A 23,072-nucleotide genomic window follows, 5' to 3' on the forward strand; every position below is an offset into this window, starting at 1 on the left:
GACAAACCCTATCACATACCATTATATTTTGTTTGTCATGCTTTTTTTTTTAGCAAATTATCTTAGCAAGTCTCATGTACAGGTGTTCTAGCAGTATTTTCAATGATGTCACATCTACCATTTTTTTCATTAAATGTCCTGTACCAAGTCAGGAAAATGGCAGTTGTTATCTTATAGTTCGTTTCTGTGCGTGTTGCATTGTCGTTTGTTTTTGTTGCTGTTTAGTGTTTCTGATGTTTCGTTGTTTTCCTCTCATAGATGTGTTTCCCTCGGTTTTAGTTTGTAACCTAGATTTGTTTCTTCTCAATCGATTTATAACTTTTGAATAGTGGTATACTTCTGTCACCTTTATTTACAAGTTTACATGAGTAGTTACATAAGTTTTTCATTAACTTGAGAAACAGGAAATGTAAAATTATGATAGTATAGTTTGTGGCTTCATGTTTCCATATGTTATCAAAAACTTTGGCATTATAAGAGAGGTGAAGAATGCAAGAGTTCATTACACAAGTAATACATCAAAAAAGATAAATATACAGAAAAATTCTAAATAGAACCCTACATAAAAGCTGGATCCCTAACTTTTTTTAGAAGGTCTGTCCATCCATATACGGTTTATTATCACCATTTCTTCAATGCTCTTCAACTTCGTACTTTATTTGGCCTTTTTAACTTTTTTGATTCAAGCGTCACTGGTGAGTCTTTTGAAAACGAAACGTGCATCAGGCGTAAATACAAATGTTATCTAGGTATCTCTGATGAGTTTATTCTCTTACAGAATGATTTGTAATTGAGAGAATTTTTACCAATTCTTTAATGTCAATTTTAGATGTAGTGTCTTATGAGGTTTAGCTAGCTATAAAACCAGGTTCAACCCACCTTTTTCTACATGAGGAATATGACAGTTGTTATCCATTAGTTTGATGCATTTATCTTTTGATTTTGCTATTTGATTGGGGACTTTCCGTTTTGAATTTTCCTCGAAGTTCAGTAATTTTGTGATTTTACTTTTTGTAAACTTATCTGTCAGACTATCAACAACTTATGATGAACCCTATTGCAGGCTTATAACAATCAAACATTTGACTCAATCTGGTCTAGATTCATTTACCAGTAACATAATGTCAATATGTGACATGTGACTATCATACAAACAAAATGTTCAGTCTTAAAACAGACTAGTAATATAAAACTAAAGAGATGTGGTATAATTGCCAATGAGACAACTATCCACCAAAGTTTAAATGATGTAAGCAATAATAGGCAACAGTACCACCTACAACAATAATAATAGATTGATATCACAGAGATATGTCTCGCTTTTTTGTAATTTCAATAATGTAAATGTTGAAATTAAAATAGCTACACTTTAACATGTTAGTTTTGTAAATATTCAAAGTCAATGAACCATGACTGAAGGTACATGCCTAAACAATCTCCATGGAAATGAGATGTGCCAATGCTAATACAACTGCATAATATACATGAAAATTAAGCAAACATTTCAAAGTCAATAGACCATGACTGAGGGAGCGGGGCCAAATAATCTCCATGGAAATGAGATATGCCAATGGTTATACAACTGCATACCAATTACCATTAACTTACTACCAGTGGTTCTCCATAAACTGACCTAATCACAAACTAATACATAAAAAATTAGCAAAAGTTTCAGTCAATAGACAATAACTGAGGGGGAGGGGCCAAATAATCTCCATGGTAATGAGATGTGCCAATATCACTACAACTGCATACAAAATATCACAAAATATCATTGACTTACCACTAGTGGTTCACCATAAAAACTAGACCTATAATCACAAACTAATACATTGTTGACGCCGCAGTCGCCGCCGACACCAGAAACAGTATACATATGTCTCGTTTTTTGACACAGTCAAGCGAGACAAAAACCCCTACCAAATAGTCGGCAATATAATCTGAACGATTACTTCAGAAAGTTTTTCCCTTCACTAGAAATGCCAAACAAATCAAGAAACTAAACACCTAACTCAAACAAATAATAATTGTACAGTTACTTCATCGTCATATCAGTAACTGTACAATAATTGTTGACAGATTTTGTTGAAATTCTCTGTTTTTGGATAAATGCACTGAATCAATTGGGAAATAGTATTATTCGGACATCAATATGTGCAGATTTTCAGCTTGATATAAAACAATTATGGTTTTGTGTAATGCTTCCTCTCTATCAGAGTGAAACTAAAGTATAACTGTTATCTGTGTACTTTACATTCTATAATCATGCTACAACTCATTATGATTTTATTTGACATAAAATTATTAGGCTTAAAGCACATCACTGAAGAAAAAAAAAGGATATTAAGTTGTGGTATATATGTATGATGGTGCTGTATCACTCTTATTAGTTACCAAACTGTTCATGAAATGTATGTGAAATATTTAGTTGTTGATAACTAAGGATAATAAACAGAAAGAAATACACATAAACAATGTTTCATATTTTATATAAAAATATTTATCACAGATATGACATCATAATTACATATGCATGATATGTAATACAATATGACAATGAATAACAAAATTGACATACAAATTCTATTTTCCTGGTATGGAACATGACTGATTCTTTAAGAAATTTCAGTGAAATTATTTATAGAACAATCATACTTTTGTAAAATAATCATAACTCGGAACAATTGGCTTAAAATTTAAGATAGCACTGTAAAAAATAAGGATTCCATTAAAAGTGTCTCAATACAAAATATGATAAAATTGGCAGGAATTGTACAACGAATTTACTAAATATATAACAAAAACAAAAACATTAACATTCTTATATAAATCTTTGAACAAATATATATTATTGGTCTATATAAAAAGTTCTTTACAGTCAAAATAGTTTATCTTAGAAATAAAAGAAAACTTTCATACAGTTCTTATGTTAACAACAATCATATTCCTTTTATTCATAGCTAACAATTCATCAGTTCCCAAAGTTTCTCATAAGTCTGTTTACAGAAATTGGTTTCTATAAGAATATTGTTTTTTTCCTGAAGAAATCTAACAATGTCAGCACAATTTTCTCCCCTAGCAGGAAAAATGTCTCAAGGTTTCCATGTGATCACTTTGACAGCAATATTGGCAGCTTTTACAACAGCAGGAATGGAATCTGTTGTTCTGTTTTTTATCTGTAATATAATGATTTTAAAGTTTAGTAAAGTATCCAACTTAACATAAGGAATTACCTTTTAAGGAGGCTTGAAGGTACAAAAAGTTCATTACAAATATTATCTATTACACTACTAGTTGTTACTTTATTATATGCTTCAAAAGTCAACCAAAAAATCAATTCGTTTTGGCCCCAGATGACTTTTAAAATGTTTATAGCATTGAAAAAGCTATAAATTATCTCCCTTTGGTGCAAAAATTCCCTTTTTTTGGCACTCATATTGAAAATCTTTTTTTAATTGATTGGTGACCTATATTTTTATTATTTTTTTTTCAAATAAGCTGTACTTCACCTAACAATTGTAAAATTTAAGCGATTTCTGTAATTTAAAGTTCTTTTTTTATTTCCATATTACATCTATTTTTCCTATTTATTATCCAGAAAAAAAGTTCCTAAACAAAAATGCATGCTACATTTGAAGGCAGATTGCGAGTTTAAATGACTGGTGACCCCATTATTTTATTTTTGTTTTCTATCAAGTATATGATAAAGTTCATTTATAGAAAAAATAGAGAAATCCTATATTTGAAAAAACATAGATTTTTACCCGGGAGCACCCTTAACTGATAGATTAGCACTTTGTTTAGAAGTTCATTTAGTCTGTCAAACAGTTAAAATAAAGATATAATTCGAAATTTGAACACTGAAGAAACAGTAAATAAAGTCTTTAAAGTGAAAGTAATTTAATCATATTTTTTATATTTTAAAAATGAAAAAAAAAGAAGGAAAATAGTGTGTGAAAAACTAATGATTGTTGTAAAATTAAAAATTAAAATATAAATACCTTTTCCACATGATCTAATAATACTTTTCTTCCTTCTGGTGCTTCTGATAAACATGTCAAAGCCTAAAAATAGAAAACAAAATAGTAAGTTAAAAGTATCCTCAACAAAACCTTTTAACGATAAAATACAATAATCTTGACATTGAATTTATTAGAAACGAGTGCACTCCTCTGTAGAAAAATAAAACTAACTACATGAAACTAATTGGCCCACACACATATTGCTTTATCAATCAGATGCTCAGAATATGTTGCAATTTTCATTCCAAAATCACCATAATAAAACATTTCTCAAAAATTCCAAGAAGTTTTCCAAACTTAATAAACAAAAAAGAAGAAACTTAAATATTCTTGTTTCTTTTGTCTATAGCACAACAATCGCCATTATAATTCATGATCATTGTTGACATTAATCTATTAAGATTTTTAGAAGAAAAAAAAAGGAACCCATATGCCAAACAATGAATGCATGATTCAGAATATTTTTTTCAAAAGTTGAAATAAATTCCAAATAAATGGGAGATAACTCTACCTTTAATGCATTCAGTCGAACTTCACTTTTCTCATCATCTACTAGATCCACCAATGGTTGAATTGCTTTTCCTTCATTTATTGCTGTGTATTTTCCTTTTGTTGTAATTGTTATCCTGAAAAAAAAACCATATAATAAAATTGAATCTTCTTTTGATGATGGTGTATGATAATTAGTAGAGACAAATGTTTTAATAATAAAGACTCAAAGTTGGATGTTAAGGATTTGAAAACAAGATAATGTATCTTACAAAAACCACAAATCTATCACATTTTTCATGTTCATGAACTATTATACCTGACTAAAATGGTATGAGTTTTTCTGATTGTTGAAGGCCTTAATGTGACCAACGATTGTTAACATTAACATCATTTGAACTTTGGTGGACAGTTGTCTCATTGATATCATACCCTGTTTTCATATTTTTATGTCCTCTACAGATCTATGAAAAGTCACCATTGTCTAACTTACATCATAAGTGCTCCTGCAGCATTAGCTCTGACATCAGCATCTTTATCCTTGAGAAGTTTGACTAATTCTGGAACTGATTTTACTTCAACTGCCTTATTTTTACCATCTAAAGGCACACTGTAAGCAAATAAATAAATTAATTAAATAATCTGTATTACCAGTACAAATAGCCTCACAAGACTAGAATTTACTAAAAAATTCAAGAACAACTAAAAACAGGTAAATTAAGGACCTATATATATATATATATAGTTAAATTGGTGTATACTGGTAGAAAATGTATTTGCACATTAGATTTGTTATTTTAAAGTTATGATTACTATATTCTCAATATTCGCTTATAATTGTTACCCTTAATATCAATAACGTTTTTTAAGTTATGTCATGTCAGGTTTTTGTTGGCAGATAGGACCAAGGATTATCTTCCCTTCAATATTTTGTAAGATTCTGTCTTGACTGTTCTTTTATCAGATTTTATGATTTTGAACATTTTCTTCGCTTTCAAAAAATAGTTTTACCGCTTTTTCCCTGATTTAATACTTTGTATAAGCTCAACAAAGTACATGTATTTACTTCATCAAATATTCTAAATAATAAATGCAACCATGGTGACCTTACCTTAAATTCATGATATCTCTTGAAGCTTTGGCCCTTATTACAGGTGACTTGTGTTCTAAAAGTTTGGTGAACATTTCCATAGCTCCAGCTTTTAATGCTTGTTCTGTGTCAACTGCCATGCAAAAATGTAGGGTATCTAATATTAATATCTGAAAATAAAGATAATTTCTCTGTGAAATGATAGTGAATTTAAAGAATATTGTTTTTTCAAATACATTGGTAAAATAATCCCTAAAATATGTTACTCAGAATAAAGTATGCATCATGAACTAAGAGACATTATTCTGTCAATTATGAATTTGTAGAAACAAATACTTGTTATATGTATTGTCATCTTAGCCAGGGTCTACACAGAAATTTATATTTACATGTATTAATTATTTTGTAATACTGCACTCTTTGATAATTGTCCTTTTGATATTACCCAATAACATGCATTGCAATTAAAATTGGATTTCAAGAACAAGCATACATTTTAGTTGTTCTTATTCAACTAAATACACAAACGTTCAAATGTTCAGTATGTTCAGCAGAACATTTAAAGAAACATGAATTCATAATCTGAACATACATGAAATTAACAGATAACAATGTCCAAGTCCTCTAAGATTAAAGTTATCTGGCCGGAATAAATATTTGAATAAAAGTGTTGGTGTGGTACCGTAAACATATGTACCATTATTTTACTTTTAAAATATTTACTTTTATTTCTTCTGTTTCTAAAGATAACTTTTTAACTAATGTTGGTACTAATTTGGCATTTACTATTCCTTGTGCACCTGAAAGTAAAAAAAATACAGTAATAAAGATTACAAACAAATTTAACTATTTCAGAGATTGTTCATTGTATCAAATTATTTTCAGTGAACTCAAGTTTTGTTTCAACTTGTTAGAATCTGTCAATTTGTGCATATTCTTGGAAAATAATTATAGACTTTTGTAAAAAAAAAATGATAGAAGTTAACAACTATAGGTCATTGTGCAGCCTTAATTTTCAGTGTTATTTTCTATTTGTTTAAATTCTTCATTTAGAAGATCTAGATTAACTGCAAACAAATTAAATCTGCTAATAATTAAACAAACTTTCATTTTGGATTCATATCTATTATTGGGTATATCATATTTCCTTTTTAAAAAAAAAATCACTATTGATTTCAATTTTAATGTTATGATGATTTACATATTGACATAATAAATTCATAAGATAAACTGAAAAATTTAAACTATTTATGTAAAACATAAAAAAAAATGCTGGAACCTTTTCATATAAATGTGGACTGTATTTACCTAAGGGTGTTTCGGAGATCATTTCTATTGCTTGGTGTGCATTTCTTCTGGCTACATCTTCCTTATCATCAAACAATTTAGATACTGGTTCTACAATTCCTTGTGCTAGAAAGGAGTCTCTTCCAATTGCATGTCCTATAGCAACAAAAAAACAAAATATTAATCTACTGAATTTAGGCATAGCTGTTTATTTCTAAGGCAAATTTCATGTGATATTTAAATGAAGAATGTATTCTTTTGGGACACAGATGATGCCCTAGTCTGCATATAATGTTATAGAGGGGGAAACCTTAAGAACACTTAAAGGGATACTACCCATATTCAAACTTTTTCCGAGTTGTGTGATAATAGGCCTTGTGTACAAGTTTCATCATATTTGGTTGAGGCTAACTAAAGTTATAGAATGGAAACCAATTTCATCTGAAAAATCAGTCACAATCAATATGAAAATGGATCTTTTCTCTACAAAGTTTTGACATAACTGTAACTTAATATCAATATAATACAATTGAATAAAAGTTTAATAAGATTCCCCTTTTTTTCAATTGACTCCCGGGGGGCATTCCAAAAGTAAAATTTTATGCCTGTATAAATTTAACATTGATGACAACACATGCTTTCCATGATGGATAGCTAAAATAAATCAAAGGCTCCTAATATCATGCATTTGGTTTTACATTTAGCATAAAAATTAAATTATAAGAATTGATTCTTTTTGCACTTTTTAGGCTTGAAAAAATGTTGAACCTGCACACATTTATTGTACATTGAAGGGCTTCTAGTTATTTGACAGCTTTAATTGTGTAAAACTCATTTAATTTACTTTAGCAAATGAAAATATTGTTGAACAAGAATGTGTCTATTGTACACTAATGCCCTACTCCCACTATCATTTTCTATGTTCAGTGGACCATGAAATTGGGATAAAAACTCTCATTTGGCATTAAAATTAGAATTATCATATCATAGGGAACATGTGTACTAATTATCATATCATAGGGAACACGTGTACTAAGTTTTAAGTTGTTTGGAATTCAACTTCATCAAAAACTACATTGACCAAAAACTTTAACCTGAAGTGGGACAGCTAGATGAATGGACGAACAGATGGACGAATGGACGCACAGACCAGAAAACATAATGCCCCCTACTACCGTAGGTGGGGCATAATAAAATTACTGTATTGCAAGCTCTCTACTACATGTTGTAATAACAATTTCGCTTTTATATTAATGTCAAAACATTATTTTTTCAATGTTTAAGATCATTTTTTATCAATTCATGTATAAGTACTGATGTGCATAAAAAGTCTTCTTTAAATTTTTAGGTACATGTCTCATGTGGTGATTTTGTTTTATGCAAATGTAATATTATTTACTATGACTTCACTAAACACACCTCCAATTACAAACAAACATTCTGTAGCTTTTTGTCGAACTGTAAGATCTGTGTCTGATAACAGTTTCTTCAAACTCTCAGCAGTGCCTATATAGAGAAAAATCTTCAATTGATCAATCATTATTTAGCAGACAGGCAAGTAAAAATTGCTTTTAAATCAATATCATTTCATCGCAATAAGTGCTGTATTTTTTGGTAAATTAAAAAAAAAAAAACAATTTGCTTCTGGTTTGAAACTTGTTATTCTTATCTATATTCTAGGTAGGGCTGAATGAACATGATTGCAGTTTTATAAACATATATTTTACTTGTGTTAAAGGTTATAACTTATCTAGGTTATATTCAAAATATGTGTTAATGATTTATTGAATACTTTTGACAACCATTTGTAAATCACACAAATTTTGTTTTTTTGTTTTACCACACTGTAAATTAACCTCTTCAGCAAATTATACTTTCATAAGATGCTTTTGCTAACATTTTTAATTGTGCATTCAATGTTTATACTTACTTTCAAAACTTGTTTCCATATAAATACAATTTATCTATGAATTTACAATACAGGTACAATGTACATAATTCTAACATACCGATGGCCAGAGCTTCTGCTATATGTTCAGGGTCATGTAGGTAGTCACATAATGACATAACAGCCCTCTGTCTGACAAGTAATGTGGAATCATTTAATTCTCTGTTCTGAAAGTAAAAAATGACAATATTTTAATATTATAGTACATTTTACAATATTAATAACCTGTACCAAATAACGTTCTTCTTGTTTTAAAAATATTTTTTACTAAAAAAAAGTCACCAAAAGGATTATATGGCAACCATATACATGTATGTATATCTTTTTTTTTATAATAAAATTAAAATAAAAGATCTAATACTATTATATCTATGTTATGGACCAAACCAATGATAAAAAGGAACAGACACAGTCAGAAAGTCTACTCCATAACAGAACTACATGTAAGGAGTAGGCTTTAGTAGTGTCTTGGCTTGAATAGTTTGTATTAAACATGTTATACATTTATATCTATTATTTTATCTTGCAGACAGTACATTGAGCCATATCATTATAGACATCCATTGTCATTTAAGCTTGTACAGTTGTTAACAATAGAAATGTACAAGACATATGTAACTTGTGTTAATTTCTTTGCCATGGATTATAAATACACCTAATTGCTATTTGGAAATCTCTGCCTGTTGACACAAGTACATGTAGGTGGACATGAGAATCTGCGCTGCTTGAACTATTGACATCAAGCAACAATTACTTTTCCATTGTCGCATCAGATATTTTGTATTATGATGTCAGAATTTTACAGGAACCTTTGAGATGTTCAGTTATGGGGGACAAATAGCCAGTGATATTGTTGGCTTTTTTCAAAACTACCTCTACCCTTTTTTATTGGGAAAATATGTGTAATTTTCAACAAATTGGGAAATTTAGAATAAACCATGAATTTGACTGAAACTTCAATTTACAGACCCCCTTTCAAGAGTCAAACCCTGCTTTGAAATAAGACTCCTTTTTGTCAGTGATGATACATAAATAGAACTTCAAATCTGCCCATATAGTCATTTTAGGCATGACAAATGTATAAATGAGTGTTTTTCAGTTTGTAATCATGCACAATTACTACTGAGACTGCACTGTTTGGGGAAGAAGTTGTCTTTTTGGGAATAATTTTTAGCCATTTTTTTTTCAAATTGGGATTCCTCTCCAGGGGAAAAAGCCTTTATTCTCCACTAATTTAAGGCAAACAATATCACTGATAGCAATTGATGTAGAACAGGCTTGTTACTGTAATTAGTAAGCAATAGGTCTTACTCTTCATTGTAGTTATATATGGGCTATTTCAAAAAAAATGATGCCAAAGTGTGACAAACATGGTAAAAAATTAAGTCATTGCTAATCTTTTTTCTATCATTTTTCTTTAATCCAGAGACATTCAAGTTTACAAAACTACCAAGGGTTAATGCAAAATAATAAAAACAAAAATTTTAACAACATTTTACTCATAAGAATTCATTCACTTTTCAAAGGAAACAACAAAATAATAATATCAACTGACAAACATAAATAAGAATATAAATATCAATGTAATTTTTTTGTTTGTTGCAATAAAGGTACTAAATGATTTTCCTGCAATTTTTTTTATTACTAATAAACATTTTTTTTTAAATATGTAAATTTCACCAATTTTTAGTGTATTCTTTAATATCTTATTTCAAAAGTTTTATATCTCTTTGCAAAAGCTTTAATTTTATATAAAAAGTATAAGGAAGCAAACATATATGATCTAATTACATCCTCTGAAAATTTCACAACAATTGCTTCAGTCAATTCTAAGTTTTCTTCATTTAAAAAATACAAACATGTGTTTTTTATCCTTTTGTTACACTCCTGACATATTTTTTCAGTAACTGTAAGACTGTTTTTTAATGGAATGTTTAGAAAATCAGTAATGATATCTATTTTAAATTTACAATCTCACAAATAAATAAATTTATTAGATATTTGATTACATATTTTTTTAATTTCTGAGCAAAGAGCAAACCTTTAACATGTTTAATGAGAATTACACTTTAATTTTTAAGAATCTTTGGTGAATAGTGTGCAGAAAAAATCACTTTTACAAGACAGATCGGCTTTCTCATTACATTGTAAAGATGTTACAATTATTTTAATAAAGAATCATGTTGAATTTTGTTATAGATAAGCTACATCAGAAACTTGTCAGGAGTGTAACACTCCTGACCATAATTTATTGCTACCATATTTTAACCTGAAACTGACCTGAAATCATGTAGAGTCTTTATATTTCACATATTATTTTAGTGCAAATTAAGAACAGGTTAAAAAAAATTATATACTTCTTACATATTTACAAATTTTGCTAATTGTCTATTTAAAAAAAAAGATGGCTTTCCTTTAAACCTTGTTCAGTCTCTTGTTTGATACTATATATATGCTGTTTTTATGTCAGATAATGTGTTATGATAAGTTTGTTCGTACTTCCAAAGATGGTAGCAGTATGTGCTCTGTATATTAAAAATTGTCCAAAAATGTACCCAAAAATGTCAGGAGTGTAACGCTTTAAAATGTTTAAGTGTAACATTCATGTCATTCTTTATAGAAACAATGTTGTTATTATTGGTTTTCTTTTCTGGAATTTGAGTGTGAACACCATCTGTTGCATATTTTCAGTAACAAACATGCCATTATTATGGCCTTTATTGCTTGTTTATGCTCAATACTTGTATGTCAGGACTGTAACACATTTAAACAAGCTAGTTCAATTGCAATTTTAGTTCAAAAATTTCAAAAGTAATGATGTAGACTTGTATTCTGTGTTAAGCTGAGGTGTAGTAATGTCATTTTATAATAATTGTCAGCTTGTTTTTCTTCCAATAACTTACCTTTGCTAATAAGATTGAAATAAGGCATTTTTTTGTGTTACACTCCTGACATTGAAGTATTGAGCATACAAAAGCAATGAAGGCCATAATAATGGAATGTTTGTTACTGATAAACTGTAACAGGTAATGTTCACTGAAATTCAAGAAAAAACAACAACTATAACAACATTGTTTCTAAAAAAAATACATCTTAACCCAGTTGTTACACTCCTGACAGACCTGGGTAGTCCTCTTATTGTAACCATAATATTCCAGTAGTAGAACTTCAGGATCAACTGGATGCACCTGTGCCAAGCTATGATACTAAACAAAAAAAATAAACCGGGCAAGATGTACAGAAACATGTTATTTCACCTACAAAGACATTTTCTGGCAGCATATTGACTTTTACTAACATTTTTTTTTTTTACACAAACTTATTTGACTTACCTTATGAGGCTCATAAAAATGTAAATATATGGAAGAATTGAACAAGAAATCATAGTCAAGATATAATAGTTGGATGAAAGATATTGTTTGGTATTGTATCTGCCCTTATTTATTCTATATCATCAATGAATGCACATGCTTTATTCTAAATATCACACTAAAAGCGTTACACTCCTGACATTTTGAGGTACAATTTTGGACAATTTTTTTTAAACAGAGCACATACTGCTATTATCTTTGGTAGTTAGGACCAACTAATCATAATACATTATCTGACCTAAAAACATTACAGAAATAGTATCATACAAGAGACTGACAAAGGTTTAAAGGAAAGGCATCATTTTTTTTGAAATAGCCCATATACATTATGTATTTATTTATCAGTTATTGTATATATAGAAAAACAATACATTGTCTTACTTTGTAACATTTGTACAAGGCTTAGAAACAGGTAGAAGCGAGGCTGTTCCGAGTAAAAATAACATTTATATTTCCAGACAATGACAATGTACATGATGTATGGTTATTCTTTATATACTGCCATTCTAATAACTGTTTCAAATTAATTATTTAGGGTAAAAACTATAATTTTTTTTAATTTCCCCGAAACTGCATATTTTATTGACGTCATATATAAAACTCTACGGAAACGCACTGTCTATGTCATAAACAAGGCGATATATATGTGGTCAGTGACTGTATATCGCATAAGAATATAAGGTCAATGCAATTTGACTGCACAAATAGCACAGCTGCAGTATATATTTTCATATACATTATACACATGTACAATGTATATATAATTATAATACATGTCACTGACACTGTGCTGATGAGCATTATTATTTAAACGGATACATGTCAACTCGTACTTTCGGCAACTCGTACTCAGCCAACTCGTACTTTCGGCAACTCGTACTTCTACCAACTCGTACTTCTACTAAGTCGTACCCTATATTTTTTTAGCATTATAATACAAGTTTTCTACGTTTATATCCGTAGATATGAATATTTTAACTCCCTGAAGTATCCCAATGCATCCTGAGGTAGATCCATATAGAATATGAAAAGGATATTTTTTAGTGAACATTGCGTTGAACATGCCTGTCTTAGTTTTTTCGTGTAAGTAGTAAATATTTATCTCTTCTTCCTGTTGTACTAGCTGATTATACAACTCTTTATAAATGCCTATAAGAATTAAAATGTATTGGTTTAATTTTTTATAATTATGATAGATAATTTTATTTCATAATCCAATTTACTTACAATTCTATGCAAAGGCACTTGACATCACGTATATTTAAACATTATTGATAATTTTTTAACCTATAAGAAATCACAAGTAATATGTGACACTTTAATAAACAAATTATGTATTGCAGTTCGCGTGCCGGTGATTCATTGATCATTGTTTCACACCTGAAGCATGTCGATTACCAGTAAATCGGCCCTTATTCACACACGAAGTGTGCCATTAATTAACCGTTATCAAAACAACTTCATGTCTGATCTAATCTTTCTGCATGTACGTTTGCACAATATTTTAATATGTATATTTCATCACAATACTACTATCATTTATATACGTATTGACATCAATTATACAGTAGCACATTTGGCTTGTAAAAGTATAAAAGTTAAAACAAAAATTAAGCCAATATTTAGAAGAATTATGAGAGACGTATTAAAAAAAAACTACTAGTATCACTAATATTTACACACACATTGTAAGAGTTTTATCATAAAACATTTTTACAAGGCTTTGTTGTTATATTAATAATAGTAATATGGGTTTCTCAAAACTTGGTTTTTTTCAACGTTTAAGCCATGCATTTTCTTTTCGGTGAGGATGGTGATTGTTTAAGTATAACTCAACGGTCTTTGATGTTCATAGTGCCGCACTTATACCGATTTTTTGTTTTCATTTACTTCTCTCTGATTATTCGACTTTTAACAAATCCATTCTATTTTTGTAAGTATGTTATCCACAGATGACCACTGATTAGCATATTTTAACGATTAGCATTACATAAGCTTATTTAAAACAATTATAATTGCATTTTATTAACATTGAAAGTTGTTTTTTCATTTGTATTTTGCTATATAATGATATACGAAAGAAAGTTACAATAACTATGCATATAAACTAGATAAATAATATCAAATAAAACATGGTTACGAGTTGGTAAAAATAGGGTACGAGTTGGTTGAGTACGACTTGCCGAAAGTACGAGTTGTCGTGTACCCTATTTAAACTATATAAGTCTAAAGTTAAGTTATTTACCAGTCTGGGAACTGCTCTGTCTCCATAAGCTAATGGTGTTCTTGTTGGGTCGATATGTGGAGGATATTTGGCTGAAATAACTGTGTGTGCCATTTTCAAAGGATGTTTTCATAAAAACAACCAAACTGTTACAAACAAGCTGTTTATGACCAACTTCCGTTTGGTCGTAACTATGGTTTGGCGCAGGTCGGCACCTGTTTAGACAAAGCTAGGAAGAACTAATAAATGTTTGATTATGTTTACCTGGTTTAATTAATATAATTTCGTAACAATGATTTAATTACTGGACAATTAATTGATTAAATAAGTAATATAAAAAAAAATAGTAGTTTCGTACAAGGAAAAACAAAATGGCCTGCAGCAGCGGGAAGATTTAAAAAGTGTTTAAAACCCTTTCTTTATTAAGTAATTAGAATGACACAGATTAATTATTTTTATCTTTAGAAACAGGTCAACTTTGTCTGTCTAATACATTAGACAAATATTCCTGTACGATTTATCAAGGTTGCTTAAAGGGATGTCTCTTGAAAGTAAAATTTGACAAAAAAATCAAATATTTATTATTTTAGTGGTTAAGAGGCTGCAGTGCATGCTGAAGGTCCTGGGTTAGATTATGACATGGCATCACTCACATGGGGTGCTGGAAATTTTAGTAAAACAGAAGGGGGGATTTTCACCTAATAAGTTATTGTAGTACTATATGCACATCTGTTGCATATCTAGTGTATGTTGAATCCGTATATTTTCCGGAACTGTACAATGTATTGCCTTATCCATGCTTGTTGTGATTGTTACATGTATCAGCTTTTTTTAGCTCGCATGGCCCAAAGGGTCAAGTGAGCTTTTCTCATCACTGGCGTCTGTTGTCTTTTAAATTCTCCTCTGAAACTATTGGGCCAAATTTAACCAAACTTGGCCACAATCATCATTTGGGTATCTAATTTAAAAAATGCGTCTGATGACCTGGTTAACAGACCAAGATGGATGCCATGGCTAAAAAGAGAACATAGGGGTAAAATGTAGATTTTGGCTTATATTTGTTACAGAGACAATAACCAGACAAAAGAGATAACAAAAGACTCATCAGGCGCGTAGCTCCATATACGCTAACACGCAGTTGCGTGCACATCGATTCGGCAAGCAAAAAAAAAATGCCAAAATAAAAATTTACAAATTAATTATGGTTAAAGGAAACACATATGTTGTTACTTTTTTAATTGATGAACTTTCATTAAATAACGGCATTTCAAATTAAACGTTTTATTAGAGATCATGTAAAAATTGGACAGTAACTTGTATTTTTTACCAGATTTGAATTTATTATACTCAGTCTAAGACGTGTAGTTTCGGAGCACATTTTACAGAGTACGGCTTATCTGTTTGCGATGCGATGTACCAATCAAGATTTATCAAAACCATTTGATATTATTGAAAATATGCCGAGGCGATGTATTCGACAGACTACCAGAGCCAATCACCCTGAAAACACACCAAAAGAGCATTGGAAAGTCTCATTATATTTTGTGTTCACACACGAAGACCATATGATAATGGAATTGGAGAGTAGAGGATGTCTGGTATTATCAGAAAATAGCTTCTTTGTGTCGTATCTGCTTCCTCGTGTTGTAGGACATATAACCAACGAATAATTCTCAACATTGTTTGAGACATTATGTCATACAAAATGACCTGGCATGTATTTGGCGGACAATTTCAATCGGGAGGTCGCTCGATGGAGAACACGTACGCTGGTTTATAACATCTCGCGAGTGCTACCATGCAGATCTATCAGTTTATTAAGTCTGTTGAAAATTAACAACGTCAGGTTATCATCGCTAGCATTACTGCATATTGATCGGGATTTCAGTGTGAATGTTGACAAAGTAATAGAGAAGTTCGTTTCTGCTTAGACCGGAAGAGCAGATTTTGGTAAATGTTGAGTAAATTCTGTAATTCAAACATGTGTTGTTTATGTATTAAATTAAACATGATTTACTCTATTTAGAAGATTCAAGTATTAATAGTTTTACGTTCATAAATTGTTTATAAGTCCTATATACATGTAGCTCCTCTTTAAACCGTCCTTTGACCGAAAACCGAAAAAAAAACATTTTTCTGCATTAAAGGGTCCCAAAAATTTTTCGCCTCGCTCTGCTCGGCGGTACTTGCTTGCACATCGTTTTCTTCTGGCTACGCCCCTGCTCATTAGGCCACCTACACAGTGAAGAAATCCCACACACATGGGCAGGCTTCCAATGGCCCTAAACAAAAATGTGTACTAGTTCTTATAGATTTATACATTTGTACAACATGTATGTAATAAGGAATTATATATAGATAAATTCATAAGCTTCCCAAACCCATTTCATAGTCATGATAGTTGTGAGCATTTATATCATTTAGTTTAAGGACTTTTATCATGTCAGCAATAAATCATTTTATTTGTAAAACATGGCATGCCTGGGATTCAATGTTTTACAATGCAATGTTTCATGAAATCCCTTTACATTGTTTATATCGATCACAAATTCATTTATATATATGTAAGACTCAGATCGACATCTGGTCTCTAATTATAGACATCCGTTCCTCAAATCGATGTCCAAATCTGACGTCACAATAAAATATCCTTCCAAATCGACGGCCAATTTTCTGCATATCTTATCGGCCTCCATTATTTTGGCTTCTCTAATCAACTTCCAATTTTTAGCTTCTCTAATCAACGTCCGTTTTGGACACAGAATACACAATTGACCAGAACCGACAGCAGCTAAAACCTTAAGACCTTTAAACATATTATGTGTGACAAATAGGTTATATTTTTTAAAAAAGAAGTTTTTTTAAAAAGATTTATAACATACTAGACTAAATATGTAAACAGGTCGTGATATAATTTTTATTTTATTTAAGAGGTTATATAAAACATGGAGATGGGGTATGACATGAATAATGTAATCAATTCAATTTATAAAAAAAAATCTGAATAACAAATATGACCAATGAAAACTACTGCACTACAGGCCCATAAAGAATATGTTGGGGTTAAACATGTGTGTGAGCACTTAACCTAGAACAGTTGTGTAACATAATTCCAATTTTCTTGCGTATATACCTCGTCCTAAACATGCATGACATATTTGCCACTGGACGTTTAGCAACCAACAATCATCCAATCTTGCGTATATATGTTTCACTTCAGGTGTAAAACTCTAAAATTTGGAGTCCGAATTATCTTATTAAAAAACAATTGGCTGTATTTCTTTATTTTGTCTTATGTTGAAGATTGAATAATGTCCTCTAGATGACATTTGTTTTTTTTTTGTCGTTAGGTTTCTTTCTCCTTGACATACACTTACATGCATGTCATTTATTAACAGGAATAGGAATGACTCACTACTATGTAGATCGATTGGATTAATTTTTTATCAAGATAAACTTTAATGTGCATGATAAAATTGAGAAATGAGACAACAGCCGAAGGCCACCAATGGGTGTTAATTGCAGCAAGAAACTCCCATACCCGGAGGTGACCCCTGAACAAATATGTATACTAGTTCAGTGATAATGGACGTCATACTAAACTCTGAATTATACACAAGTAACTAAAATTAAAAATCATACAAGACTAACAAATGCCAGAGGCTCCTGACTAAATAATACCTATTCAGGTTGAAAAAAAATCTGTATGGAAAGTATGTGTAATTGTTTGAACCCTACAAAACATGTACATGTATGAGTGTAAACAATTAAGTCCAGTAATTTATTTAATTGATATTTGACATCGATTAAATACGACTACAATCAATCAGGCGTAGTTTTGTCTGACAATACATGCAGATACATCAGATGTCGATTAGAGTTTTAAAATATTGGATGTCGATTTGAAAACGTGACCTCAGATTTGGACATCGACTTGAGAAACGGCCGTAGATTAGAGGCCAGACGTCGATCTGAGTCTAACATTTATATATATACATATATCATTTGTTTATTTGAACTAATATTTCACATCTATACACTTTACCATGTTTTCAGTTTTAATGTATAATTTATATGTTTTTGTGTTTTAGAATATGACCTCTAACCATTTCTAACACAATGTCTAATGGGAAAGAAAAACAGGAAAAGGTATAAAGACCCAATTTTATCTGAAATAGAAGAAAGAGAAAGAATCAAACAGTCTGTGCTACAAGGTAACTAACTATATCTTCCCAGTATTTCTTTAGAAAAACTAAAGTGTCTTCTGTATTTTGTTTTACTGTTAGGTTGCTGTCCTATTGACTAATACCACACATTTCTTTTTATTTATCATGTTTGTGTGTAAACTCATACACACACAAACATCTTGCTTTTTTCAAATTTTCATTCATTTTGTTCTTTGAACTGATGCTATATTTTGAATTTGTATTAACAGACATGACAGATTTTACTTTTCGATTTCTTTACCATCAATTTTTGAAAACATATTTGACGTGATCACTGCAGTGCTCATAATATAAGAATGCGTTCAATTTTGATGGTTTTCTTTTTTTCCCCAAAGTTTTCAGAGCAAGGTATTCAGTACCAAGTAGTAGTGGAGCTATAGTCATTGGAAAGGATCAACAAAGTTGTATAGACCTTACAAAGAGCAAGACAGTTCATGAAGTGGCAGGAGAGAGCTCATCTAGCATGAACGAGTCTGAATCGTCTACTAGTTCTGATAAAAAGACAAACAAAAAAAGACGAAGAAGGAAAAGACAAAAACCACAGAGAAAAGTGAAAAAGGTGAAACCATAAAATTTGATTATTACTGTAGTTTTCAGGGTTTGACATTAAAGGATTTTCACATTTTTAAAATACACATTTTGTGCATATTTAAACATGTTTAAAAGTACATGGGAGAAAAGAAATCTTAAAATTGTAACTCAAAATGGTATTATCCATCATCTTGCATAAAATATATGCTGAACATGCTTTCTATGAAGAGTGGTGCCTAATTTTCCGGTAAAAATTGATGAAACTTCAGAGGGGTTTATACATGAGTTCATCTGCTGAATCTTTTAATAAAACAAACGTAAAAAAACAAATTTAGTTAGACACAGCATGAAAAACGATAAATTAGATTCGAAATGTTTTTATCTTTATTTTTATTTCCATTCAGGTAGAAACGACAGACAGACATGATGTTGCCAAGCATCTGAAGATAGCTAATGATGTTAGTCATGTAAGTTTTTAGTTAAGTCAATATTTTAATTTTTGATTTTCGCTAACATGATCAATATGCAAAATTCATTTCCATCAGGTTAAATGATTTTCTTTGGTTCCTTTGTCAATTTCATAAACCTGGATGTACGATAGTTCTTTTTGAAGCTGAGAAATATATTCAAATATGTAATTCAATTTGCTGGGTTCAAAATGAGTCATTTTACTGCAATTTTACATTGCCCATAAAACAGTTTTTGATGCGACTCTTCCTATTTTCACACCAAAGGTTCTTTAGAAATTTATTTCTTTGCACTCATTAATTTTACACTTTATTCCATGATTCTCTGCTCTTCAAATCAGCACAAATGGCTAAGCTCACTGTCTGGCGACCAAGGGATATAACTCAAACTCAAATTTAAAACCTATCTATTCACATGCATATTATTGTTTACAATATCCATGATACCACTGCAAAGAGATATATTGAAGACCATACATTGACTTCTTGCTGTCTTTTTGTGTTATCTTTTGTTAACATTGACCTTTGCACCACATTTATATCTTACATGGTTTATATACAAATATGGTAAAGTCTGACTTGAAATTGATAAATTGTAATTGATAATTATAATTACTTTCTTCTTTCAGATATTGAGACCTACTATAGATCCATCTAAAGTTAGCAGTATATGTCAAAACAGATTGACCGTATGTTATATCTATTTGAAATATTTTTTTTACTTCTGCTTGCATTTAAAACATGTGTGCACAAGTTAAAAAATGAAGTTTGGGATACATTTTTAGCTCACCTTGCCTAAAAGGCCAAGTGAGCTTTTCTCACTACTTGGTGTCTGTCTTTCGTTGTCGTCCGTCGTTGTTAACTTTTACAAAAATCTTCTCCACTTAAACTACTGAGCCAAATTTAACCAAACTTGGCCACTAGTTTAAAAAATGTGTCCAGTGACCCGGCCAACCAACCAAGATGGCCGCCATGGCTAAAAATAGAACATAGGGGTAAAATATAGATTTTGGCTTATAACTCTGAAACAGAAGCATTCAGAGCAAATCTGACATGGGGGTTAAATTGTTTATCAAGTCAAGATCTATCTGCTCTGAAATTTTCAGATGAATTGGACAACCCGTTGTTGGGTTGCTGCCCCTGAATTGGTAATTTTAAGGAAATTTTGCCGTGTTTGGACGGTTATTATCTTTAATATTATTATAGATAGAGATAAACTGTAAACAGCAGTAATGTTCAGCAAAGTAAGATCTACAAAAAAGTCAACATGACCAAAATGGTCAGTTGACCCCTTAAGGAGTTATTGCCCTTTATAGTCATTTTTGTCGAGCCTTCGACTTTAGTCGAAAAAGCGAGACTAAGCGATCCTACATTCCGTCGTCGTCGGCGTCGGCGGCGGCGTCAACAAATATTCACTCTGTGGTTAAAGTTTTTGAAATTTTAATAACTTTCTTAAACTATACTGGATTTCTACCAAACTTTGACAGAAGCTTGTTTATGATCATAAGATAGTATCCAGAAGTAAATTTTGTAAAAATAAAATTCCATTTTTTCCGTATTTTACTATAAATGGACTTAGTTTTTTCTGCGGGGAAACAAAACATTCACTCTGTGGTTAAAGTTTTTAGAATTTTAATAACTTTCTCAAACTATCCTGGGTTTGTACCAAACTTGGACAGAAGCTTGTTTATGATCATAAGATAATATCCAGAAGTAAATTTTGTAAAAATAAAATTCCATTTTTTCCGTATTTTACTTATAAATGGACTTAGTTTTTTCTGCGGGGAAACATTACATTCACTCTGTGGTTAAAGTTTTTAGAATTTTAATAACTTTCTTTAACTATCCTGGGTTTGTACCAAACTTAGACAGAAGCTTGTTTATGATCATAAGATAGTATCCAGAAGAAAATTTTGTAAAAATAAAATTCAATTTTTTCCGTATTTTACTTATAAATGGACTTAGTTTTTTCTGCAGGGAACCATTACATTCACTCTGTGGTTAAAGTTTTTAAAATTTAAATAACTTTCTTAAACTATCCTGGGTTTGTACCAAACTTGGAAATAACCTTATTTATGATCATAAGATTGTATCCAGAAGTAAAGTTTGTAAAAAGATTACTCTGTTTTTTTCTGTAATTTACTTTCAAATGGACTTAGATTTTCTTACAATCATACAAGTGTGGACACAGATGAGTGTGGATAGTATGTATGGATGTTTGACAGTGTCTTATGACAAAATGAGTTCTATGTTTTTTCTATATGGTGTTATTAACTATGTTGCACGATGACAACCAATCTGAGCATTATGAGTGTTATTTATTAAATTTTTTATGCCCCCACCTACAATAGTAGATAGGCATTATGTTTTCTGGTCTGTGGGTCCGTTCGTTCGTTTGTCCCGCTTTAGGTTAAAGTTTTTGGTCAAGGTAGTTTTTGGAAAATGACGCAGTCATTGTTCCATAACTGCCGACCTGAACTTCATTACATTGCTCTGCCTACCGCGCTTGGTTTCGTATTTCCTATTTTCCAAACAAACTGGAATCTGCTTGTGTTATCATTATGCATCATTGTGTAGTATTAAACCAGCCAGGACCCAGTTTACACTGGTTTTTGCTTGTATTCCACTACACTCGAACAAAGTGTTGTAGTTTGACGGGAACCAGTTTTAGAATTTGTAAACTACAAAACGTAATCGGTTATTGTTCATTCCGTTTTGGTGTTTCATACCGACTTATATGGTTTGAATAAGCTTAAGACCATTCAAACATTAATGTGATAGGTATATTAAAGATTGTTTTACAAAAGGATTGAACTGCTTTACTTTCAAAGTCGTACAATAGGGATATCTGTCATATACGGATTTCCACTCTCACCGGTTAATTTCTTCTTTTACACGTGCTTTGGAAACTTCCTGTTTAATCGCAAGTTTTAAAATTGTTTTTGAGTGAATTAAACTTATTTTAACAATCATGAAGCGTTCCAGAATCATTTTAAAGCAGTTTCTTCTTCTCTTTGATGATGGAAAATAGGTTTTCTCAAGAAAATACCGCAAACGATCGCAGAGGAATTGAAACGTACAAGTCAAGTCGGCACCTGGTTAAATTGGCATCTAGTCAAATCGGCACCTATTCGACGTCAATTCGGCATCCAATAATATTTGATATAATATTTTCTATTCAATTAATTAATTACTGTTACCAAGTACATAGTGAATATGTTGTTGTGTATTTTGGTAAACCACGAAACGAAAGTGAATATGTAGTGTATAAAGGTAAACAACGAAGCCCTTTATACCAAAGCTGTTGTTTTAACAATTAGACAATTTGTGTAATTGTAAAAACAAGTCAATTATTAAAATAAAATGGAAAACTATGAGTCCCTTTCAATAAATCAAACTTTCATGCCAAATAATTAG

General features: G+C 30.6%; 2 protein-coding genes across 3 annotated transcripts in view; one reads left to right on the forward strand and one right to left on the reverse strand.

The window, feature by feature from the left end:
- Positions 1-2,472: 2,472 nt before the first annotated feature.
- On the reverse strand, positions 2,473-14,656 carry LOC139481107 (radial spoke head 14 homolog). Its single transcript, XM_071264208.1, has 10 exons — positions 14,453-14,656; positions 8,898-9,003; positions 8,308-8,394; positions 6,910-7,044; positions 6,325-6,401; positions 5,623-5,771; positions 5,005-5,121; positions 4,534-4,648; positions 4,002-4,064; positions 2,473-3,176 (listed from the first exon to the last, which is right to left on the reverse strand). Exons 1-10 carry the CDS (start codon positions 14,543-14,545, stop codon positions 3,093-3,095), a joined length of 1,026 nt encoding a protein of 341 aa, XP_071120309.1. The 5' UTR covers positions 14,546-14,656; the 3' UTR covers positions 2,473-3,092.
- A 120-nt stretch (positions 14,657-14,776) lies between these two features.
- LOC139481106 (uncharacterized) overlaps positions 14,777-23,072 on the forward strand; it is a 31,166-nt gene continuing 22,870 nt past the window's right edge. The window contains exons 1-5 of one of the 2 annotated variants that reach the window (XM_071264206.1): positions 14,777-14,857; positions 18,523-18,645; positions 18,993-19,216; positions 19,593-19,655; positions 20,285-20,344. In XM_071264206.1, the coding sequence (XP_071120307.1) occupies positions 18,558-18,645; positions 18,993-19,216; positions 19,593-19,655; positions 20,285-20,344 (435 nt within the window). In that variant the 5' untranslated portion in view covers positions 14,777-14,857; positions 18,523-18,557. The remainder of the gene's footprint in view (positions 14,858-18,522; positions 18,646-18,992; positions 19,217-19,592; positions 19,656-20,284; positions 20,345-23,072) is intronic. The other variant, XM_071264207.1, reaches the window with a different exon arrangement.

The sequence above is a fragment of the Mytilus edulis genome, chromosome 7 (assembly GCF_963676685.1).
Source record: "Mytilus edulis chromosome 7, xbMytEdul2.2, whole genome shotgun sequence".
Taxonomy (NCBI): Eukaryota; Metazoa; Mollusca; class Bivalvia; order Mytilida; family Mytilidae; genus Mytilus; species Mytilus edulis.